This window comes from Lucilia sericata, unplaced genomic scaffold, assembly GCF_015586225.1.
Source record: "Lucilia sericata isolate MDLA Ls3-8-SP2 unplaced genomic scaffold, ASM1558622v1 Contig000067F_arrow, whole genome shotgun sequence".
Taxonomy (NCBI): domain Eukaryota; kingdom Metazoa; phylum Arthropoda; class Insecta; order Diptera; family Calliphoridae; genus Lucilia; species Lucilia sericata.
In genome coordinates this window covers 488,415-511,822 of record NW_023994101.1, presented here as the reverse complement: position 1 = coordinate 511,822, position 23,408 = coordinate 488,415, and the positions used below count along the sequence as shown (strand labels likewise).

Here is a 23,408-nt window from a genome sequence, read left to right as displayed (position 1 = left end):
TTATTGCCATGTGTTCTCAGGCGGTTTAATGCAATGACTTGTGCTGGTAAAACGTGAGTTAAACGTGTTTTAGTTGCGCCTGCGCAAATTGTTTAAGCATTACCATACTGCTGTTTATTGTTAAGCAAACAATTAAATTGTAATTTTATGAATATGAGGGAAATCCTCTTAAGTTTTTTATATAAATATGACAATTAGAAATATGTGAATTGTTAAGTGTAGAAAATTTCAATTAATATTAAGTCTTTAATAGTTCCCTAATGCTGATTGAAAGCACTTTTCTAAGCGTTGAAAGTTTATATTGAATTCTTTTCTAATTGTGATGTAATTGATGCCAAATGAAATTAACATATTTTAATTAAAATTTATAAGCATCAATCCGAAGGACGACCTATTAATTATAGGATTGATAGAGAAACGTATGCAGTAAAAAGTAAATTATTTTAATGATTGACAAAATAATTTTTTATTTAAAAGCTTAAGTTTTAATTTTAATTATTTAAAAGTATGAATGTTATACAATTGATGAAAGCTTATTAAAACTATTAAAGCTTGTTTTGTTAGAATGCTTTTATGCAATTAAAATCGATTAGTTTTGACTTTACAAAATAAGGCTTTCATCAAATCAAATAAAAGCTCAGCCAAGCTTTTAAGGCAAATTTGCACAGAATTTGAAATTCAAGTACAGCAAAGCTTCTAAGGCAATTTTGCATAGAAATTGAAATTCAAGCTAAGCAAAGCTTTTAAGGCAAATTTGCACAGAAATTGTAATTCAAGCATGGCAAAGCTTCTAAGGCAAATTTACGCAGAAATTGAACTCTGTAACCGTATTTAAACTCGAATGATCGAAGCATAAATTTGTTTAAACTGTCGTTAGTAGAATTTAAAACAGAATTGTAACGTTTGCAATTGTTTAAGAACTTTTCGGTTTAAAATTTGTTTTTCTTTTAAAGCAAAAAAAAGATATAACAAAAGATAAGTGGACACTGCAAGAACTGACTCATTCAGCATGACTTGTATTTTGTTTATTTTGAGAAATGATAAAATTTCTTTCTACTTTAAGATATTTTATTGTAATTGTTTTATTAACCTTAAGCAGAAATGAACGACGATATTTGAAAACAATTATACTGGTTAGACAGACAATTAATAAATTAAATAAAATATATTTTTTTAACATTATACGATTTACATCACAAATTAAATCAAATTAAAATGTGAGAAAAAAATTTAAGATAAATTTATTAATTTTTTTTAACAATTGTATTGTTTTCAGCATAATTTTACAAATAATATTAGCGTTCTTGATTTTGTTTTTTATCAATTGAATATTTTTTTCCGTATGCATGCAATATTTTTTTGCTTCTTACACAAAGTCAAGTTCATGATTAAACAGTTTTATTTGCAAAATTGTTGTTCTGGGTTTAAGTTTATTTTTAAAATTTTATGGATACGGTTTATTACATTTATGAGAAGTGAAAAAAATGATATAAGTAGGAACTAGACATACATTTTACAAGTAAACAAAGTAAGGAAATTTTGAAAAAATCAAAAAATTCTTAAGATTTTTTTTCAAATGGGGATTTTTTATATTACAAATTCTTTATATAAGTGATTTTTTAATTTTGCATAATTTCATTGCCAAATTAACACCTTGCTTATAAAACAAAGCAAATTATTTTACAGCTTTTAATCTAAATAAATAAATCTATAAATTTTGAAAATAAATTAGCAAAAATATCCAAACAAATATTTATTTAACTGAACAAAAAAAAAACTATTGATTGATTATTTCAAAGACTTTTTTTCATGCATAATTTTTGCATGGTATTTTGAAATTCATTTATTCTCTAGACAAAACAAAATTGACATACAAATAATATTTTTTTTAAACATAATTTGGTCATAATAATTTTTTAACTTTATTTTCAAACTTATTTCTCATTTTAAAGCATTATTTTTTTTATGTTGCTTGTCTATAGAAAATTTCAAAATTTCTTGACCATACAAATCAGAGTTAAACTTATAAAACATACTTGCAACATGTTTTATGGGCTAATTTTTTTTTGTATGTATGTTTATTTCTTCTGGCAAAGCTAAACAATAGTTTTGAAATCCTCTCTACTAATGTAGTATTTTTTAGACTTACGTTTTATTTTGCAGAACCCAAAAATCAGCTTAATCACTTTACACATGTTCACACGATTTGAATTTAAAAAAATATAGTGATTGGCAATAAATATTAGTGAGAATATATATATAAAGATAAAAACCATAAATATTACAGTAAGTTTTTTTTATTAACTTATTTCATTTGAAAATTTAATTACTAACGTAAATATTATATTAAAAAATTATACAAAAATATAAATAAAACAATTAAAGCTGTAGAACAACATTTAAAAGAAATTCAATTTTTTCTTGAATTAAATAAATGACATCATCGATTATAGAAAATTATTTCAGAAAAAAAATTCCAAATTTATAGAAATTGTGACATCAGCCAAAGGATTATTTAGATTTAATTCACAAAATTAATATCCTTATTGTAACCACTAACTCAAAAAGAAATGTAATTTTTCCTAAAATTTCAAAATATTACTTCAAAACTTAAGTGTTAAATACATGATGTTTACTAGTGACACGATTAGGGCACAAGAAGATTGGAATTTGGAAAAAATGTATCCCCAAGTGGGACTCGAACTCGAGTCAGAAGAAACATTCAATTAAAAAATTAAAAAATTATTTTAAACATTTTTAGTTTTTTTTCTAAAATCAAAAAAAAAAAAAATCTTAAGAATTTTTTCGCTACAAGAAACATAACTCGAATTACAATGGACCTTATGGTCTTCGAGTAGATACGCATCGCTTTTATGGTGTATAACCCTTCTTAACCTTAACCTAAAATAACTTACATATAAAAAATTATGAAAAAACAACTTATATAGTTTTTGCTTGTAACCACAGTTTTACACATTAAAATTTTAATTTCCTCTAAGCTTAAAAAAATCTCACAAATATCATTAACAGGACATTTAACATATTGAATTTTACCAAATTTTCTAGCCAAAAAAATATTGCACTCAGTTCAGCGTTACAATTCAATATAAAAAAAAAAACATTTTCAAAATACCTTTTTTAGCCATGATATTGAACTTGAATTAAATGTTGTATATTTTTTTCATATGTTTTTGCTTATTTAATTTTTTTGTCACTGTTATCGTTTTGTGTAATTTCCCCAACAATTTAATCAGCTAAATTTTTCAACTTTTTTTTTTAGCATCATCATAAATTTTATATTGTAAAACGTACGTTTAGCTTTTAGTTTATTAATTTGAAATAAATAATAAAGTAGTTTAGTAAATTTTAATCTTCTGTTTAATTTAATTTCATTTTCTACAAGATCAACGAAAATTTTTTAACATTTAAAATAGAGAAGTTTTGAAAACATCACGTTATTCCGTATGTTGCTTTTTTGAATTTAGTTTTGACAATTTATTTAACGAGGCCAAATATTTCATTTTTAGTTCATTTGTTTTGTTTTGTTTTATTTTTTTTTCACTATTTTCATAAAATTAATTTATAATTGTTTACTAAAATATCACACACTAAAATTTGGTTGTCAAACGTTTGCATTATATGTCTGCGGACTTATGTATTATGAAAACATTAAACTTTGATTCTAGCTAAAGAATATTTAGGTCTAATTAAAATAAATTCTAAGTAATAGTTTGTCCCTGTTATAAATATGTACTTACAAGTAGGTGATCGTGCTCTATGATTCTTTTTGCGCTCATTAAAAAATGACTTTAAAATGCCAGCAGGATTCATAGAGCGTTGAGCCTGCAGACTTTTATGTCTTTCCAGGTGAGTGTTGGCTGTAACATTTTGTAGACCCGCTACAACTGTTACTTGTTGATGGGTGTTATTGTCTTCACAATTGACGGCACTATAGCGTCGTGAGAAAAATTTGCCAAATTCTTTCATAATTCTTAAACGTTTTACATATAATATTTACACACAAATTATTTATATTTTCTAATAATCTTTTTCTTGCAAAAATAAGTACTTCTTTTTATCCAAACGCTTTTTCGTTTTCTTGCTTTATTTATTTATTTAATTGTATCTTAAATTGATTACTTTTTAACACTTTTATTTATTTAATAACTTTGTTTTGATTATGTTTAGAGAATTTCTTATTTAGATTTTTGTTTAAAGAAAATTTTACCGTTTAGACGTCTGTTCGCTAGCGTTGCTCGCTAATAAATAAACCCCTAGAAGTAACCCCAACTGACCAAGTAAGATTTTAATTTATCTTTTTTTTATTTTGTGTTAAATCAAGCTTCAATCAATACGCAAACAATATCTTAAACATTCACACACATTTCAACACACATTTGCAAAAATCAAGCTAATGTTAAGAACTGCAAAATAAAATTAACACATACTAACGCAACAAAAAAAATCATAGTAGAGTCGGTCAGTCCACTGTAAATAACAGAAAAAACAAGATCGCGTCATTACGTTACGTTATTTTGCTGCTACGTCAACGCTACAGCAACGTTTTGTTGTTGTTGTTTTTATACACAAACTAAATAACAACAAAACAAGAACTTTAGTCATAGACTTAGACAAGTGGTGTGTACGATGTACAAATGTATATACCCCCCAAAGCATTAACTTTAAACACCCCAACCATAAAAGCTGAATAAATAAAGCAGCTCAGCCAGCAACAACTGTTGGCGTTGATTGTGGGTAAATGGTTCGTTGTCATTCAGTAAGCACACGATCAGCATCTGTTAGAGGGGCTGGACGTGAGGTAGCTGTGTGTAAGTGTGTGTTTATAGTTAGTATGTTGTCTGTTTGTCTATGATTTTAGTTTATATCATCATAATTGTATAAAGCCGGCAAATGTATATATATATATTTTTTTTTGCTATATTAAGGTTTATGTTTAGTTTAAGCCCAGTTAATGGGGTTTTCCCTGAAATTTCCTTGCCGGTTTATTATGGATCTATTATTTGTATTTTGTACTCTAATACAAATTCCAGTTATTATTTTAAAAGTTTTAGTTTAATAAATAACATGAGTAATTCTATTTGGGATTTATTAATGTTTAACATTTATTTTAAGTGGTTTTAGAAATTGTTTAATAAATGTTAATAATTGTACTTTGCAATATTAATTTATTTATTTTAATAAAACGTCATTTGAAATCAAATCAATTTACAGTTGCTTTTTGTTTTAAAGAATTGCAATTTAATGTCTAGCAACTAAATTTCATAAATTTAAACCAAAATTAATTATATTAAGAAATATGTAGAGAATCATGTTAGAAGTTGTTCTTTAAGGAATTTTAGTCTTTAGGGAATTTGTTATGTGTCTCCTGTAGGTTACTAGTTAGTGTTCTAGTCTGTCAGAACGTAGTTCATGAGCTCGATTTCCACCAGAGACACTGGTAAACGGACCCAATGAAGACCGAGGTGTATTCAACACATTTACTGCTATCTCGTTTAAGGCGAACATTTATCCTCAATCTTTTCACCTGACAATAAAATCTTTTTAAGTGCGTTTTCCGCTATTCAACCTAAATTTTTCCACAAACACAAAATACTGTCTAAACCTTGATTTTTCCAATATTCATCAAAATCAGCATACATTTATGTCATTAATGATTTCACAATACTAAACAGTTGTTGCAATACCTATACCTCTGTTTTAATAGAAATTTTTAATAAATTATACGAGTTTTAATATTTTTCAATTATTTTTTTAGCGTTATTTGTTTTTAATTTCATTAATTACTAGTTTATATATTTCTCTATAATTTAATTTAAATTGTTTATACACTGTTATTAATTTCTTTCTCTAAATTATATGTTCTCTAAAACAATTTGAAGAAAACTAAATTGGGAAAAATAACTAAATACAAATTATGTTCAAAATTTTGGAAAAATCACCTAAAATTGTTCTTATCAATGCACTAAACAAACAATAGTATGATAAGCAATATAATTAAAGATATAATGTTAAATTTAAACAAATATTTATGTATGTTTAAATTGTTACAACATAGTTTTAAACGAAAAAAAATATACATTTGATAAAAATTTTAATCTCTTAATAATGAAAATCTTTGCTGATATGAATATATTAGACCAGTCCTTGAAAAATACATAAATTTATGTTGGGTGGCACCATTTTTATTCTTTTACAGCTAAAATGTATCAAATTAGAATGTTGAGTTCGAAATATTAAAAATTTGATACAAAATACTAGTTTTTGGAAGTTTATTAATTCAATATTGTTTTTAGCAAATGTTAATGAAACCAGTTTTTTTGCATGGAATTTTTGTTTTATAAAAATTTAAAATATTTACTATGAATGAATGGGTGGGTTAACGCCCTTATCAAGTTTAACTAGTTTTTCCAGACCCAGTATTCCCTTGTTTTTAAAAACCTAATGTTTTTAAAAGTGTCTTCTGCTATATAGCAGAAAAAGAACTTACAATGAAGCGAAAAAGAAGTACAATATACTTCATGGAAGTATTGAAAAAGACCTGCAGAAGGGATGAGTTTAACAATGGCTTGTCATAAGAGAAACTAAAATAATAAAAAATTCGATTTAATTTAACTTCGACAAGGGTAGCGAAGTATCTCGGATAAACAATTCATCTATAATATCATTTAATATTATTTATTTATACCATAAAATATCGCTTTATTAAACCATAGTCTAAAAATACAATTTATCTAAAATTTCCATTACTGTTTCAACCTACAATGCAGCTATTTAAAAATTCTAAAATTTCCGAATTAACCACAGTTCTAAATCGTGGTCTAATCTAAATAAATATTCATAAAAAATCGCATAAAATTTATAAACAAAATAATTTTTATTAATACAAGTATTAAAACCGGAACACTTAATATAAACAATCAATCGATCACACTAAAAAAAAACACCTCAATTTTTTTAACCGGTTTTTCAAATAATAATATTATTATATTGTTAACAGTACATATATTCAAAATTTATTATAATGGTCTTTTAAAACTAGTTGTTTTGAAATAAATTAGAAACCAAATATAATAAAGACACAAATTATTTTGGGCTTTCTAAAATGATTATTCATATATAGGAAGCTACACCGAGAAATTTTGCAAAATCTAAGAATAATTAGGAATGTTTTGGAGAATAACTCCCATACATATCAGCAAAAATTGCAGAACAGTTTAAATCTAGAGACCAAGATATAATTTTCTAAAGATTGAGCATCGGTTTTCGAGATATCATTAACTTAAAATTTGAAAAACCTTGTTTTTGGTTATATTTGAAACTATTTTAAAGCGTGACTTAAAAAATTTGTTATGTCATTTGAAGGTCTAGTCTGTGGACTTTAAAATAATGTTTTAACCTCTTTTATATATTTATATCTTAACTTTAAGTTTAATACATCAATTTTCGCAATGTCTAGTGATTTTTTAACTTAAGCGTGATAATATTTACCATATAAACGATTACCCGATATTGATATAATGAACTTAGATCTTCTGTAATAAATCTACTTCAAAATTGCTAAAAATTGTTATACTTTTCTATAACTTTTGTTCAATTTAAGCAATTTTACTTTTAGCCAAAATTTTAAAGAATATTTTTGTCTTTTCTCTAAATTGTAAAAAAATTTATAAAAAATATCAAAATATATTAAAAAAATATATATTTTAAAATGGATCTGAGATAATATATACAAAATAAATTATTCTTGTTTTAAATACATAACTTTATAAAATTTTATTGACAACATTCCAAAAAATCTTAAACCTGAATTTTGAAATCCAAATGTCATTTTAAAATGGATCTTAAATATTCTTTATAAATTTAGTAATACTTTTTTTTGTCTATCATTCAAAAAGCACGAATCATTAAAAGTTTTTTAATATTAACATATTGTTGAAAACTGATAGATAAATGTCTATGATAAGTTTGCCAAAATTTTGCTTTTTTTCCCGCTTGAATACGCTTCACGTAATTCAAAAATTTCTTCGCGATTTGAAAATTGTTTAAACAAGACTTGATTTAAGTTAAGTTTTAAATTATTCTAAACATAAATTGAATGAAATTAGAAAAAAGGATATAAGAAATGCGATAATCAAACACTTTTACTTTGTTTAACTGTTTGTTTTTGTTTATTTATTTTTAGTCAACATTGAATATTTGTTTACAAAAAAATACGCTTTTATTGGGTAATTTATGTAAATTAGCTTATAAATAAATTTTGCCGATAAGTACGAATATACTCATATTAATGAGTTTAAAATCTATTGATTTTCAACTTTTTTATAATAAAAACAAAATTTGAATATTTGTTTATTTTTTTAGAGCACTAAAAAAGTTAAAAGAAGAACATTTTTATTTTACAATTTCTCCTAAAAGAAAATTAACATATTTAGAAATATTTACCATAATAAAAGAAACGAAATGTTATGGTAAAACAAGAATTTGTTTTTTATTTGGTACCATCCTTTAGGTCGTACTTTTTTTAACAAAAAAACAAACGGTTTAAAAAATGAATATTAATTTGTTCGAAAAAAGTATAAACACTTAATAAATTTGCTGTTTTCAATATATTTTTTTGTATAATCATCATGAACATCCAAAGAAATTGCATAATTTCATTAAGCCCAGCAAACATTTTAAAAGAAAAATGTAACTAATATATAAGTATAAAAACAGTTAAACATGAAAAAATTCAACTAAAAAGTTTAATAACTTTAAAACCAAGTATAAAATCACGGTACGAACATTCATCGTCTTCTCAGGCAAACACAACACGAACATCAACGAAACACTCAGTTCACAACAAATTGGTGCAAGGTAACTTGCACTAATACATTAGCATTTAAAATATCTCAATATGTATTGTTATTATTGACCCTGGCCTAAAACACTAGTTGGCACTCAGAAGCCAAGATAAATAAGTTGTTTAAATATGCGCTACACTAATGTTTACGATATTTATAAATATTCGAAACAAAATTTTCAAATCAGTAGTTTTTTAGTTTTCAACGAAGCCATGTCTTGTCAGATTTTTATGAAAAAGTAAATACAATATTTACGGGAAGTAGTTTGGAGCAAAAGAAAACAAAACCGAATCTTTGGAACTTACATTAAAATAACTCCTTTTAGAAGTGAGTTTATTTGTTAAAGTTCTCAACAAAATCGTTTGCTGGGACTAAGAATACAACAGAACGGGTTCTAACTCCTATATAATTAAAACGTAAGCTTAGACGTTGTTTTTTTGCTCATTGTTAATAAATTCACCAAAAAAGAATGTGTTCTTTTATTCTGCTAATGATTCTTTTATAATTTTTTTCCAGTGATTAACCGGCATTACTCAGCAAAAATTTTTGCAAATTTTTTAAAACATGTGTATCAAAACATTTTAAACAATTTTTCTTTCTGTTTCTATGGAAACTGGCAAGATATTTAGCAATTTGTAACAAGAAGTAGCAATCTTATTAATTAGTTAACTCAACTTACTACATAAATAATTCCCATGAAAAACTAAACAGAACTGAACGTCCTTCACTGTTCACTTTTTTTTGTACAGCCACAAGGAAATTTCTAGAAAATCTTTTATACATAAGTTAACTGTTTCTTTTTTATTGATAAAAGATACAAAACTGAAGTGTAGTCAGAAAAAACGTAACACCCAAGCCATAAGCCAAGCTAGTCAAAACAGCCAAATAGAGTCTGTCTATAGCATAAGTTTTAGTTAAATATAACAAACAAAAATACTAGTAGTAGTTGGTCAACCAGTTTGCTTGCACTTGATTTCTTCATAGGAACATATGTACATACAAACATACATATATAGATACAGATACATACATATCTACTACTATTTTATCTATTCACTTCTTTAATATTTAAATCTTCTTTTATTTTATTTTTGATGCTGTATTATTAATATGTATTATTATGTTTTTTTATTTTTTTCAAAATCAATAAATAACATAAAGCCAATCTTCACTCCACACAGTTATTTTTTAGGTTGTTTTGTTATTTTTTTTTTTCAAATCAGCTGTTAAATACAAACAAATTTGAACACGTTTTTTTCCATTTCATGAATTTTTTGTTATTTTTTTATGTTTTGTTTATTTCGTTTTCGCGTAATAATTAATAACCTTTAAAGTTATACATATTAACTATTTCAGATTTCTTCTAGATTGTTCAAATGAGTATTAATTAAAAAAAAAATAAATTGGGGTTTCACAAAAAGTTTTAAGATTTAATTAAAATACTTGTTTCTTTGGATTTTAATTAATCAATAGATTTGCAATAATTCTTATTGTCACAAAATGATTTTTTTTTCACACCACAGCTTCTTTAAATTGTTGAAAATTAAAATTTATAGAATAATCAATAAACAAACATATATAGTACATACATTGTTTGTATATAAAGAAAAGCGTTACAAAGAAAAACAATAATAAAAAAGAAATTAAAATGAACATAAAAACAAATTTGCCGATCAAGCATAATTTTTGAAAAAGAAAGAAAACGTTTATAGCAAAATAAAAGGTGTGAAGAGAAAAGTAAAAGTTTTTTTAACCCTTTCAATCACTTAACACTTGAAAACAAAATAGATGGTTTAGCATCTGAAGTAATCAAGATCGAAGATGATATTGACTTTCTTACAACTTTAAACTTTTGAGTATAATGCATCTTTTGTAATCTTGAGATGAAACCCAAAACAATGATAGCATTATTCGTTTATGCATTACTCATTCCCCTATATCTAACTTAGAGTATAACAATCTGAATCTAATAAGATATGTCCGTCCTTATTTGGTACATATACCTTGTTTGCCCTAAATAAGTTTTATATGTATTTAAATCCCTCTATCTTAGTTTAGGAGCAATTGATACAAGACCCTAGGTCTTCAGTAAGGCTTCCCTGTTTGGGTTAAATGATTTGTTTTAAAAATGTTTAATAATTAGCTGGACTGGTGCCTCCAGTAAGGGCCTTCCACCACTCTCTCTTTAACATCCAAAAATCTTTTCTTAATATCGGTATTTTTTGGTTAAAGCTTTATAACCACATCAATAACTAGCCCCATATCAGTTTTTTACTATAGGGTATCATTTGGTGGGACAAGTCCGACAACTATGTCATATATATGTATATTTAGAATTAACACTTTATTTGAGTTGTAAATTAGACTACATCTAACAACAATTTGTTATCATAGTGTTATCAATGGTTTATTTACAAAATTCCAATTATAAACCTTCAATAACTTTATCAATTACTTATGACTATGTTTTATCTCTTTATACCCTACACCTGTATAGTGGGGAGGGTATTATGTGTTTGTGCTGATGTTTGTAACACCCAAAAATACTGGTCCCACCTTAAAGTATAATAATCGGGTCAGAATCACTTTCTGAGTCGATTTTAATAAAAAATAATCAACATTTTTGACGTAATCACTGGTGTAGGGCATTATATGGTCGGTCATGCCTGACTATATGATTGATATGCCTGACTATATGATTGATATGATTTTTTTTTTTTTTAATAAAACTCTAACGGTCTTATTTATAATAAAAAACGAGCTACTGTTTCATATGTGAATTCCCATAAGGGACAAATCTTTAGTTTATTATGAATGAGGCCATAACTATTTTGAAAACCCCGATAATTATTGTGGTTACTGTTTGTATTTTTATGAGTAAATCTGTTATTAATTTAATGTTAACACAATGTTAAACGGAATTTGGGTTTTTCATATACATATTTGCATTGGTATTGGACTAGTTCTTTGAGGAGTACTCTTTACATGCGTGTGCGGAGTAGTCTCAATTTTTGCAGGATACAAGTAACTACATATTTGATTCGACGTTATCAATATTAACGCGTGTTTACGATTAATATCTAAATGTAAAATCAAAATTATAAAACATTAACCTTTTAAAATAGGGTTATGACTACTAATTAATAACATTTATCTAGAAACATGAAACAAAATTAATATTTTTTGCAATATTTACGTAGTATTTCTTAAAATAAATAATTATAAACTCATGTTAAAAGATTTTTTTTTAAATTATAAGCAATCATGTTCATTAAGTCTCATTAAATAACGTGTAAACTTTTATAAAACGTAAATGTTTTAATTTTTAATAATTTATAGAAAATATTACAGATTTTCCTCTAAAATAATAGGCAAATTTGAAGTTGCCACTTGTTTTAAGTTTTCTAACGTTTTTGATAATAACATTTTTATTTATTTTATTGATTTTTAATGATTGATTTATATACATTAATAATAAATATTTATGTTTATATTAGCAATATTGTCATTTAAATTTAAACTGGTGTCATTAAGACAAATATGGTTAATTCTGAAAGTGAAACTTTTTCTATGTGGTCATATATAGAATTGACAAAAAAATCTTCAGCAGAGTCAATGACCCACAACACTAAACATTTGCTTTATATCTACTTGGTACGAGTAGTGTGTTTAGAAGATTAATTTATTATTAAATTTCAAGACTTCTTTTCTTTTGCGGACTAAATTTTGAAACCTGTGTATGGATGAGTAAGTGGGTTTTTACTTAAAAAAAAACAAAACTATGCGTAGTATTGTTTTGCATTTGATTTATTGAAAATAAACGCGGAAATAAAAAAACTGTTCATTATTATATTTAATTGTTCTTACACAATTTTTTATACCTAAAGTTGTTAATACATAACAAATTTTATTGGAGCAATTTAAAGCTAAAGTGATTTTAATATTTTAATACATTTGAATATAAAAGGAAAATTCTATTATACACGTTATCGAATGCAAATTAAAACGTAAAAGGTGGTTATATTCGTTTAATTAAATAGAATTTTTTTAAAGTTTTTGTTTTAAAATCGTAATAGAACTCAACTTAGTCAAGCATTAAAACTAGAGAACACGAGGTTGTTTTTAAAATTCTTAAGCTTTCTGAAGTTAATTTCGATCAAGTATGCATTTTAGCAGATTTTGAATAAATACAACACATTTTCAAAAGTTAAAGCGACTTTTTAGAAGTATTGTAGAACTTTAACTAAAACTGTAATATCTATTTGAGGTCATGAAAGTTTCAGATTTAGTAATTTTTAGGCCTCTAGCCTAAATTTGAAAAACTCAATAACGCCACCCAACAACTGCATAAATTTACGTTTCACAAAATGTTTATTTATTTACCCACATAATTAAATTCTTAAATATTAATTGAAGCTTTTTATTTATGTCTACTTTTCAAACACTTACGTCAATTTTTTCAAATCAAAATTAATTAAAGGCATAATTATAATAGTTCTGTTGCTTAAACATATAAAAAAAGCAAAAGTTCAAAAGCATAAAATTTTAATACACACGAGCACACAAACAAACAGTTCTAATTCAAATCGCAGAAATACGTTAGAATTTAGAATTTTCAAATATGTATTTAACAAAAAAACCTCAAAATTCGAACAAAACAAATATTAGAAATTGCGTTTTACAAAAACCCAAATAAAAATAATAAAAACCAGAAAAGAAGAAACAAAAATCCCATTATATTAATAAATAAATACTTGTATTTTAACGTAACATATAACAATAACAACCAATCAATATTTAATAGATATTTTTTTAGAACATTAAATTGAAAACAAACCTAAGACTAGTTAGTTATTTCGTATTCAATAAATCTTGTCTGCCCAAAGAAAATATTTTGTTTTTCTAAAGATCAAAACGAAAACAACGCAAAACCCCTATTAAAGGATGTTGAACATGAAATGATAAATAAAATGTTAAAGAACTTTAGCAAACTACTAGTGACATTGAGTTTTCAAACTCAAAAGTTTAAACTAAACCGCCTGTGGTGGGCCTGCACATCAAAAGCTATTCCTAGATAAAATTTTTAAAAAGAAAAAAACTTTCATTACAAAAAATAACATGTTTGTATTTATTATTTTCAAATCTGCCGCTTTGCAGATAATACTTTACAACAGTCACAAAATCAAGCTGAAATTTTTTTAAAATATTCTTTGAATGTATTAGTTTTTTAATGAAATTTATTTATCAAGCCCCTCAGTACTATAACTTAGTACTTAGTTATTCAAATTATATATTTTTTTAAGTTTGAATACAAATAATATGAAATAGAGTTCTTTGTATATTAAGAACATTGTGTAATGACATCGTTAAATGTAAAATTATCAAGGCTTATATAAATATATGTAAAGTCAGTCATGTCTGACCATATGATTCCCTACACCTTACATTCCCTGTTAAAAATGTGGATTAATATTACTAATGATGCATTTACATTTTTTTTAACCTAATACCGAAATATTTTAACAATTAGTTGACAAAAAAATAGGATTTTCTGAAAAATGGGTTATATAGGGGCAAGAGTGAATATAGGTCTATCCTTATAAATTCAGCTAGAGTAATTAACGTTTACATTAAAGTTATTTATGTAACATTTTATCGTGATACTAGTGAATTGATCTTCGGTTGATGTTCTGAAGGGGACTTTGTATGGGAGCTAGGGTCAAATTAAGAACGTTCATTTCGAAATTCGGTAGTTTTTTTTTTTTCTTTAGATACTAGAACATTTAACATAATTATGAACTTAAAAGCCCTATACAGATACGGTTGTATGATGGTTAGGTCAAGGGACCGATTTCAAACATTTTCAATAGGCTTCGTCTTTGGGTCATCCCATAGACCTGTAGACAAAATTTACATCGACTTCAAAAGTGATTCTGAGTCGATTGGTATACTTTAGAACAATTTTTTTGTGGGTTGTTACAAACATCAGCACAAACATATAATACCCTCCCCCACTATAGTGGTGTAGGGTATAAAAATAAAAACGGGAAGCCACCTTGACCCCTTGGCGTAACAACATAGATTGTATTTGGAAATAAAACACTTACTTGTGTTATTTAATTAATGACAAAATGAAGTGAATTTTACACTTTGTTCTAATATAATAAATATGTAAATATGAAAATGTACAACACACACACGTGTCAAAATTATCAAATTATTTTAAAAATTGGCAACAGTAATCAAAAAGCAATTTTTCCGGAATACAGGAAAAAGTTTTAAATATGAATTTGGTTATTTTTTTATTATAAGTTTGTTAAATTGTGTTTATTTATAATTTTCTATTTCTTCTATTCTATAACATTCTGTTTTCATTTGATAGTTGTTTACAAAAAGATAAAGAAATTAGAATACATGGATGTTTGTTCCTCCCTATCAGCGTATGGTAGTGGGTTCGATGGCTAAATGTAAATAGTAATAAAGAACTTAAGCGAAACAAGTAAGAGTGTTATATTAGACTAAACCGAATATTATATACCTTGTCATATGTTAATATTAATGTTAATGAACATTAGGGTGATATTCGTAAGAGGGCCTTTTATACGAACTCAATTATGGACTTCAGTCTTTCTCTTTACGAGAATGATTACTTTCTAATAATGAATCATTTTTGTTAAATTTCTCTTAATACTTTGATTTTTAATCGATTTATTAACAATAAATTGATTTTCTGCAAGAGGGCTTATATAGGGTCAATTGTGGACCGATTTTAATTAAATTTTGTGGAAAGATTTTGATTCAATAGTTTCCTATGTCGTATTTCAGTACTCTGCTTGTATTATATGGGTTAACCGATAAAAAGTTTTGAATCAAAATAAATTAAAATCATTATTACGATACACAGATCTGTCTATAATTAACTTGAGCGTCTACCTTGATGATCTAAGCTCAGGGTGCTCTTAACACCGGGTTAATAAAAATGCGTCGACCAGCACCCCCCACATTACGACGGGAGTTGTAGGAGTATCGGAATTGAAGACATGCATTTGGACATGACCTCCCCTTTTTTAGAAGCAGAGACTATCTAAACTCCTACCGAACTATGGGTCACGCCACCCGTTTGTAATGAAAAACAATACACAGTGGGGCATAATGGAAATTATTTGGAAATAATTGGTATACAATTTGACATGGACGTAGCCAAGGTGTATTCCTGTTTATAATGTACCCCACAATTTCATCAGGAGCGGCGCTATGAGGGCTTAAAGGGATCTTTGACAAGTATATCTGTACCACAATTTACTATCCAAATTTGCTTTTCCTTACCAGCAAAATTATATTATTTTACAAAATTTTCGCAGAATTTACAAAATTATTTTGTTTACTCCTAAAAGTATGTTAATTTTATTACGTACGCATCAATTTTGACACTCTTTGTATATTTTGGCACTGTGATAAATTGAAAAAAATACATACCAAATCATTTCCGGTGATCAAAAGTTGAATTTTTTACCTTTAATACTTAAACACACTTTTCATAACACTTAAAAAAAATAAAATCTTTATAAAATAAAAAAATTGAAAAAAGTCTCAAAGAGAAGAATAAATAATTTTAAATAAAAATTTATTTTCTCATTTTATTTAAACAATGATAGAAATGCTTATTTTGCTTATTTAATTATTTCTATTCTTTTTTTAATAAAATGTTAGCTGTGCTTATTTAGCTCGAGTTATAATTAAAGGAACATTTAATATTTTGTTTAATTTGTAAATTATAATTTAGTAAAACTAAACTTTTTTTAAACTTACATTTTATTATTAGTATCATTGTTATTTTTAAGAAGGACTTTTTTAACTTTATTTATTTCGTTGTAGCATTCAACCTTAAATATTCTCACAAAAATGTTCGTTTTTTTTTCAATAAAAATAATATTTTTTTTAGTTTATTTTTTAATTAAGTGTTCTTTGTCGTTGAGTAAAATCACGCATTTAAAATCAAAAATATTAAATATTATTTATTTATACTCAAGTAGAAATTTAATCAAGACTTAATCAGAGAAAAAAACGAACCATACTTTCAACTTTTAATGCCGAACTTATATTTTAATAATACACAACTTAATTAATTGATAAGACATTTCTTGGTATACGTTAATAAAATATTTCAAAAAAATATATACAAAATACTCGTGCAACTAATACAAGTATTTTTTTAAACAACTCTCTCAAAAAAAAAAAAAAAACAAAACAATAGACTTATAAATCTATAGACATTTGTAAAATTTTAATTATTTAGGTCTACATTGTAACCGTCAGTGGTCCATATTCTTGTTTTTCCCGCAATTAAAATGTAAAAATAAGGAAAACAAATTATTTGTTTTGGTAATAAAAAAAATTATATAAAATTAAAGAATGAGGTTGTCTTTGCTATGAAGGCTACTCTAAGACCCATGTGAAATGATAACCCAATGGCGTCAACATATTTTGTTGCTACTGGGACAATCTTAATTTAATTATTAAACAAATATCAATTAACCTGCCTTAAGCTATATACGTGATAATAAAAAAAACCAAATACTAATAACCTAGACCTAGAAATTAAAAAAAGTATTACGCAAATATTCTCAGCTGAAAAACAAGGATTTTTTTTAAGGTTTAACCTATTTTTTTAATACTTAAAAATTAACCCATATAATGAGGTAATAAACGCATACTGTGAAAGTCCTTAATATTAGTACTTAATCATTTTCTTCCATTCAAAATATTTATAAAAGGAACGTAAATTATACAACAAATTAAGTGAAGCGTTTAAATGAGGTTAAAATTTTTATATTAATTGACTGGGACAATGTACAGATGAAGTCACTGGCGATTTCCTACAAATTATTTTCCATAACTAGGCGTGTGTAGGTAATAAGGTGGGGTATTGTCTTTTCATTCGTATTATTTTTATGGCGATAGACAGTAAATAAATCTATTTTAACAAAGTTCAATGAAAGATTATCAATATTTTTATATAATTTTGTTCAATTTGTTTCTCACGTTTAAATAAGTGTGAATGGTTTTGTAATTAATATTTGTTGTACATTATTTTTTATAAATAAATGTAAACATTAAAAAATTACTGTTAGATTTAGTGATAATGAAAATGATGGGCAGGAACTTTTAAAGTTTATTCATTTTCAAAATACACTTAAAGAAATATATTTGAAATATAAAAAGCAAAAAAGAACTGAAAAGAATTGTCCCCCACCAAAGATTATACCAATTTGCTCAGAACTAATATTAAGCTTTTTGTCACAAGTCTGCATTTTACAAGACATCAACAAAGTCGAAACACAGAGACGAAAGTTTACTTTTCTAATGGATTGAGCATCAGAATTTCTCCATCACATCAGGTTTCAATATATCTAGAGATCGACAGATTGGACTTTCAGATGATATAACGGATTTCATAAATAAAAGCGACATCCCGCTTTTAGGAGGCCTCACATATGGCCAAAAACATGGATTTTCGGTTTTTAGAACACGATATATCCTAATGTGATAGAGAAATTCTGGAGACAGATTCGGATTTAGCTCAACCCTTTAGAAAAGTATACTTAAGTCTCTGGGTTACAAATTTGTTGACTCAATTTCAGAATTTTCCAAATTCTTTTAAATTTTTTAACAAAGATTTCTATTGCAAAATCATTTATTAAAATTACAAAATCATTTAATAAAATATTTTACAAAATCACTTTTACATACAATTTCAATTAAATTATTTTACAAAATAATTTTATAAATTTTGAACGATGTAACTTTTAATTGCCACTAGTACATAGGGAATGTTTACAATTTGTAAACAAGTTAAAATTAATAAAATAATTTAACGAAATGTTTTCAAAATTACGTGTTTTTTCTACCATTACAATAGTTTTTCTTGCCATTTTGTAATTTTTTTATAAAGAATTTCTAATATGTAATAAAATATTTACTGTAAAGTATCAACTACAAAATTTCATTTAAAATCTGTAATTAAAATTCATTAAAAATCATCAACTTTAAAAAGAACACAATCAATAATAATCTATGATTAGCTATAAGTAATATAATCAATACACTGACGTATTTTTTGTTTACTTTTTATAGAAATTAAAAAATATAATTTTTGCTACAACTTCTGTCTATAAATTAATGGAAAAATAAAATTAAAAGTAATTACAAGGTAGAGTGTAAATATTACTAATTTCCGAAACACCTTATACCTATATTTTGTTTATTAAATTTCAAAATTGAGATCATGTGAGGTCGTCCATTTAATTGTATTAAATGATGAAGCAGTTTCGAGTTTTATCAATTTCAGAGAGGAAGTATTATTGCTGTGGTTAATGATTGCATCAAATATCACATCTGCTAGCAATAGAACTACTTCCTAAAACTGAAAAAAAACTGTAAAAAGGGCTTTACATCAATAAGATGCAATCATGCTGAAAATATAAAATGCTATATTAATTACCATTAAGTAGTAAAATATGCATATGTACATATGTATGTAATATGTAGTGTAAAACATATTAAAATCTTGTAATAGTTGTTAACTAGCAAAAAAGAAACAATCGTTAGTAAATTAAAAAAACTTCCTGCAATTGAAAGAGTGATTTAAAATATCCATTCAACTTAAAATTGTAATAAATTAAAAATATGTATTAAAAAATTCTATTTTTTAAATGTTTTTAAATTACTATGCAGTTTAAATTCGTTTAAGTAATTGTGTATTAGTAAAATCTACAAACTGGTGTAAATTTACATAAATAATATATATATATATTAATTAATTGGTTTAAAAATAAATTAAAAAAAAAAAATAAAATTTTATTATATTTTACAAGTTAGTTATTTTTGTACATATCCTAGCGCCATCTCTTGTAAACAAATAAAACTTTGAAAAACAAACTACCATATCGCTAAAAAACGTCAGAAGAGTGCCACATTTACCAAAACAATAAATTGACAGTTTTGACAACCGGATACAGCGCGCACAAACTTGGCAGCATTGCGTCAACATGTTCTTTTTCTGGCGAACGCCATTGCTGTTTGCATCGGGGATAATTTTTCGTAGTGAAAAAGTAAGAATTTTTATTGAAAATTTGCTATTAAATCGATATAAAATGATGAATAAATATTTTAAAAACTTCCCTACACCATTGTATCATCAAAAATTAATGAGTTTTAAACGTTAAAGTAGTGAAAAAAGTTTTAAAGATTTTAATGGAAAAAATGAGGTTAAGTGGAAATGTCAAAAATGTGAGACCATAAATTCCGCCCATTGAATTGTTAAATTACACGTGTAAATAAAAGATTTTAATTTACTACAAATTATAAAAGAAAACAATGTAAACTAAACTCTGAATTCTATAGTGTTGATAAAATGTGTGTAGTGTGGTTTGCCGACATTTAAAAACTTTTATATTTTCCTTATAATTACAATGAATCAAATATTAGTTACTCCGTCCATAACTAAAACCTTTAGTTGCTTTAAAGTTGGTAACTTTGGTATTCAATTGGACTACAGAAAACACCATGTTTAACTATTCCTCTTAAGGATATCGGCTCAAAGATATGAACCTTAATAAAGTGAAAAACAACATTCCATACAATTCCTAAATAAACATTTTGTCTGAAGCGTGCTTAATGGATTGTGACTAATAACATGTTTTTTTTTTTAATTCTTTAGCATGGCTGAAGTTGCTGAGAACGTTACCGAAACCTTTGAGGAGCAACCTCCAATTGAGACTGAGGGTGCTGAGACTTTGTTGGAAACCAACGTTGTCTCCACCACTGAATTGCCCGAAATTAAATTGTTCGGTCGCTGGTCTTGCGATGATGTTACCGTCAATGACATCTCTTTGCAAGATTACATCTCCGTCAAGGAGAAGTTCGCCCGTTATTTACCTCACTCTGCTGGTCGTTATGCCGCCAAGCGTTTCCGCAAGGCTCAATGCCCCATTGTTGAACGTTTGACCTGCTCCTTGATGATGAAGGGTCGCAATAACGGCAAGAAACTCATGGCTTGCCGTATTGTCAAACATTCCTTCGAAATCATTCACTTGTTGACTGGTGAAAATCCTTTGCAAGTAAGTCCTAACAATCATGTTATAAATTGTTTACAATGCCTTTTCTGTCTTATGCTAAACTGTTGTTGAGAATTATCTTGTAATCAACTCATCATACAGGTAGAATAAGACAAAGATTAAAATAATTTGATTTAATCGTAAATAAATCAGTTTAAATAAATACTGTTTTATGAATGTTTTAAATTAAAGCACAATTTTCTATAAATTTTTAAATTTTTTTAAACAAAAATAGAAATTTACTAATTACATTTAATTTCATTTGTAGATCCTTGTTAGCGCCATCATCAACTCTGGCCCCCGTGAAGATTCCACCCGTATCGGTCGTGCTGGTACTGTACGTCGTCAAGCCGTCGATGTATCGCCCCTCCGTCGTGTCAACCAAGTAAGTTTTTATCCAAACATGTAAAAATATACCTATGCCTTGTACAATATCTTTCAAAACTACAAGTGTTTGAAGGACTATAACACCTGGCTATAAGAAGTTAATTTACCCAATAATTGTCTTTCATCCGTAGCATTATTTAGCTCTTTTAATTGGCATTTAATGTATGAAATAAAGATACATTTCAAGTATAAACAAGCCCAGGTTAATTGCTTACATTATAACATCGAAAAATGTAAGGTTATGCTACTGGGCTAGAGCAAATTTAAGAAATCTATTTTAATAAGTTTGCTGTTATAAAACACGAACTTGAAGAAATCTTTAAACATGCTTTAAAATAAAATTTATTCTTTATATTTCAAGAAAGTTGAAGCATTTGTTTATTAAAATATTTTCAACTTTTTCAGGCTATTTGGTTGTTGTGCACCGGTGCCCGCGAAGCTGCCTTCAGAAACATCAAGACCATTGCTGAATGCTTGGCCGATGAATTGATCAACGCTGCTAAGGTAATTTATCTTCCAATCTTAATTTGTATTTATAGTTATTTAATTAGTCTACTCTAATGCAGTTTAATGTCTATACATTTCTATTGCCTCGCTTGTAGACAAGAGCAAGAGAAGGTTTTATTATCCTAGCAATAATTTTTTACCTTTCATGGCTGAATTATTGCTCGAGAAACGTAAAATCACAAAAAATAATTTAAACAAAGTTTCTATTGAGTCGTAATATGTCCACTCTAATGCTTTTTTATATATAATTTTCCAATATCTTAGCCTCGCTTGTGGACTAGAACAAAGTTTTATTATCCTAGTACTTAAAGTAATTAACATTTTAACGTACTCGAGAAACGTAAAACTACAAAATAATTTAGCTCTATTATATAAGAGTCATAGGTTTCCCTGTATTAAAGGGGTCCTTCAGAAATGTATTTAGTAAGTCCTTTACTAAAACCTTAGAAGACATTTAATAAAGTAAAAATCAACAATCTAAACAAATTACATAAAAATTCCCAAATAAACGTTCATTTTAATAAAATATTCGCCAAGTCCTTAACTAAAACCTTAGAAGACATTTAAAGTTATCTTTGGTATTCAAAAGGACCACATAAAACCCCATGTTTAACTATTCCTCTTAAGGATATCGTCTCAAAGATATAAACCTTAATAAAGTGAAAATCAACAATCTAATAAAATCAAATTATAATACAATTTCTACAGATCGTTTAAATATTATGTCTACTCTAATGCTGTGTCATGTACTTTAATCAATTGACTATAGCCTCGCTTGTAGACAAGAGCAATCTTGTTTTATTATCCTGGCGCTTGAAGTAATTGAACATTTCAATGTGCCCGAGAAACGTAGAACTACACTTCATTTACCAATATCTGTATATTTATATTAAACCTTTCTTTTTTTTCAAATGAACGTTTAAAAATTATGTCTACTCTAATGCTGTGTCATGTACTTTAATCAATTGGCTATAGCCTCGCTTGTAGACAAGAGCAATCTTGTTTTATTATCCTGGCGCTTGAAGTAATTAAACATTTCAATGTGCCCGAGAAACGTAGAACTACACTTCATTTACCAATATCTGTATATTTATATTAAACCTTTTTTAATGAACGTTTATAAATTATGTCTACTCTAATGCTGTGTCATGTACTTTAATCAATTGGCTATAGCCTCGCTTGTAGACTAGAGTAATCTTGTTTTATTATCCTGGCGCTTGAAGTAATTGAACATTTCAATGTGCCCGAGAAACGTAGAACTACATTTCTTATATCTATATATATATTTTTATTTATAAAATTCAAAATAAATTTTATTTTGTGGATTTTAAAATTAACATTTTTTTTTGTATTTTAATTTATTTCCAGGGTTCTTCCAACTCTTATGCCATCAAGAAGAAGGATGAATTGGAACGTGTTGCCAAGTCCAACAGATAAATGCATACATATACTGTTTTTATCATGTGTATATATTTACACTTTTTTTAAGTAATGAAAAGATAATAAAACACATCTCTAAAAAATATGTATTTCT

At 26.3% G+C, this 23,408-nt stretch overlaps 2 protein-coding genes and 7 non-coding genes across 11 annotated transcripts in view; 8 read left to right on the top strand and 1 right to left on the bottom strand.

Moving 5' to 3' along the window:
- The window catches only part of LOC119616316 (scavenger receptor class B member 1), a 37,135-nt gene extending 20,225 nt beyond the window's left edge, over positions 1 to 16,910 (bottom strand). The window contains exon 1 of one of the 3 annotated variants that reach the window (XM_037972667.1): positions 16,674 to 16,910. In XM_037972667.1, coding sequence (XP_037828595.1) covers positions 16,674 to 16,692 — 19 coding nt within the window. In that variant the 5' untranslated portion in view covers positions 16,693 to 16,910. Of the gene's footprint in view, positions 1 to 3,758; positions 4,278 to 9,543; positions 9,563 to 16,673 lie in introns of those variants that run through there. The other 2 variants (XM_037972668.1, XM_037972666.1) reach the window with 2 other exon arrangements.
- Positions 16,911 to 19,868: 2,958 nt separating this feature from the next.
- LOC119616329 (40S ribosomal protein S5a) lies at positions 19,869 to 23,399 on the top strand. Its single transcript, XM_037972687.1, has 5 exons — positions 19,869 to 19,975; positions 20,584 to 20,983; positions 21,249 to 21,365; positions 21,773 to 21,871; positions 23,243 to 23,399. The coding sequence occupies exons 2-5, from the start codon at positions 20,585 to 20,587 to the stop codon at positions 23,309 to 23,311; spliced, it is 684 nt and encodes a 227-aa protein (XP_037828615.1). The 5' UTR covers positions 19,869 to 19,975; position 20,584; the 3' UTR covers positions 23,312 to 23,399.
- Positions 20,350 to 20,506, top strand: LOC119616348. Its single transcript, XR_005232526.1, has one exon. It is a non-coding gene; the product is annotated as a small nucleolar RNA psi18S-1854 (small nucleolar RNA).
- Positions 21,913 to 22,058, top strand: LOC119616345. Its single transcript, XR_005232524.1, has one exon. It is a non-coding gene; the product is annotated as a small nucleolar RNA psi28S-1192 (small nucleolar RNA).
- LOC119616344 lies at positions 22,090 to 22,228 on the top strand. Its single transcript, XR_005232523.1, has one exon. It is a non-coding gene; the product is annotated as a small nucleolar RNA psi28S-1192 (small nucleolar RNA).
- Positions 22,402 to 22,556, top strand: LOC119616343. The gene has a single exon (XR_005232522.1). It is a non-coding gene; the product is annotated as a small nucleolar RNA psi18S-1854 (small nucleolar RNA).
- On the top strand, positions 22,594 to 22,737 carry LOC119616349. Its single transcript, XR_005232527.1, has one exon. It is a non-coding gene; the product is annotated as a small nucleolar RNA psi28S-1192 (small nucleolar RNA).
- Positions 22,800 to 22,943, top strand: LOC119616350. Its single transcript, XR_005232528.1, has one exon. It is a non-coding gene; the product is annotated as a small nucleolar RNA psi28S-1192 (small nucleolar RNA).
- Positions 22,998 to 23,141, top strand: LOC119616351. The gene has a single exon (XR_005232529.1). It is a non-coding gene; the product is annotated as a small nucleolar RNA psi28S-1192 (small nucleolar RNA).
- Positions 23,400 to 23,408: the final 9 nt, after the last annotated feature.

Excerpts from the sequence above, each read along its gene's own strand:
- LOC119616329 (XM_037972687.1), top strand. The coding sequence starts at position 20,585 with ATGGCTGAAGTTGCTGAGAACGTTACCGAAACCTTTGAGGAGCAACCT. Across the intron at positions 20,984-21,248 it reads CTGGTGAAAATCCTTTGCAA|ATCCTTGTTAGCGCCATCAT; the intron begins GTAAGTCCTAAC and ends TTTCATTTGTAG. Across the intron at positions 21,872-23,242 it reads AATTGATCAACGCTGCTAAG|GGTTCTTCCAACTCTTATGC; the intron begins GTAATTTATCTT and ends ATTTATTTCCAG.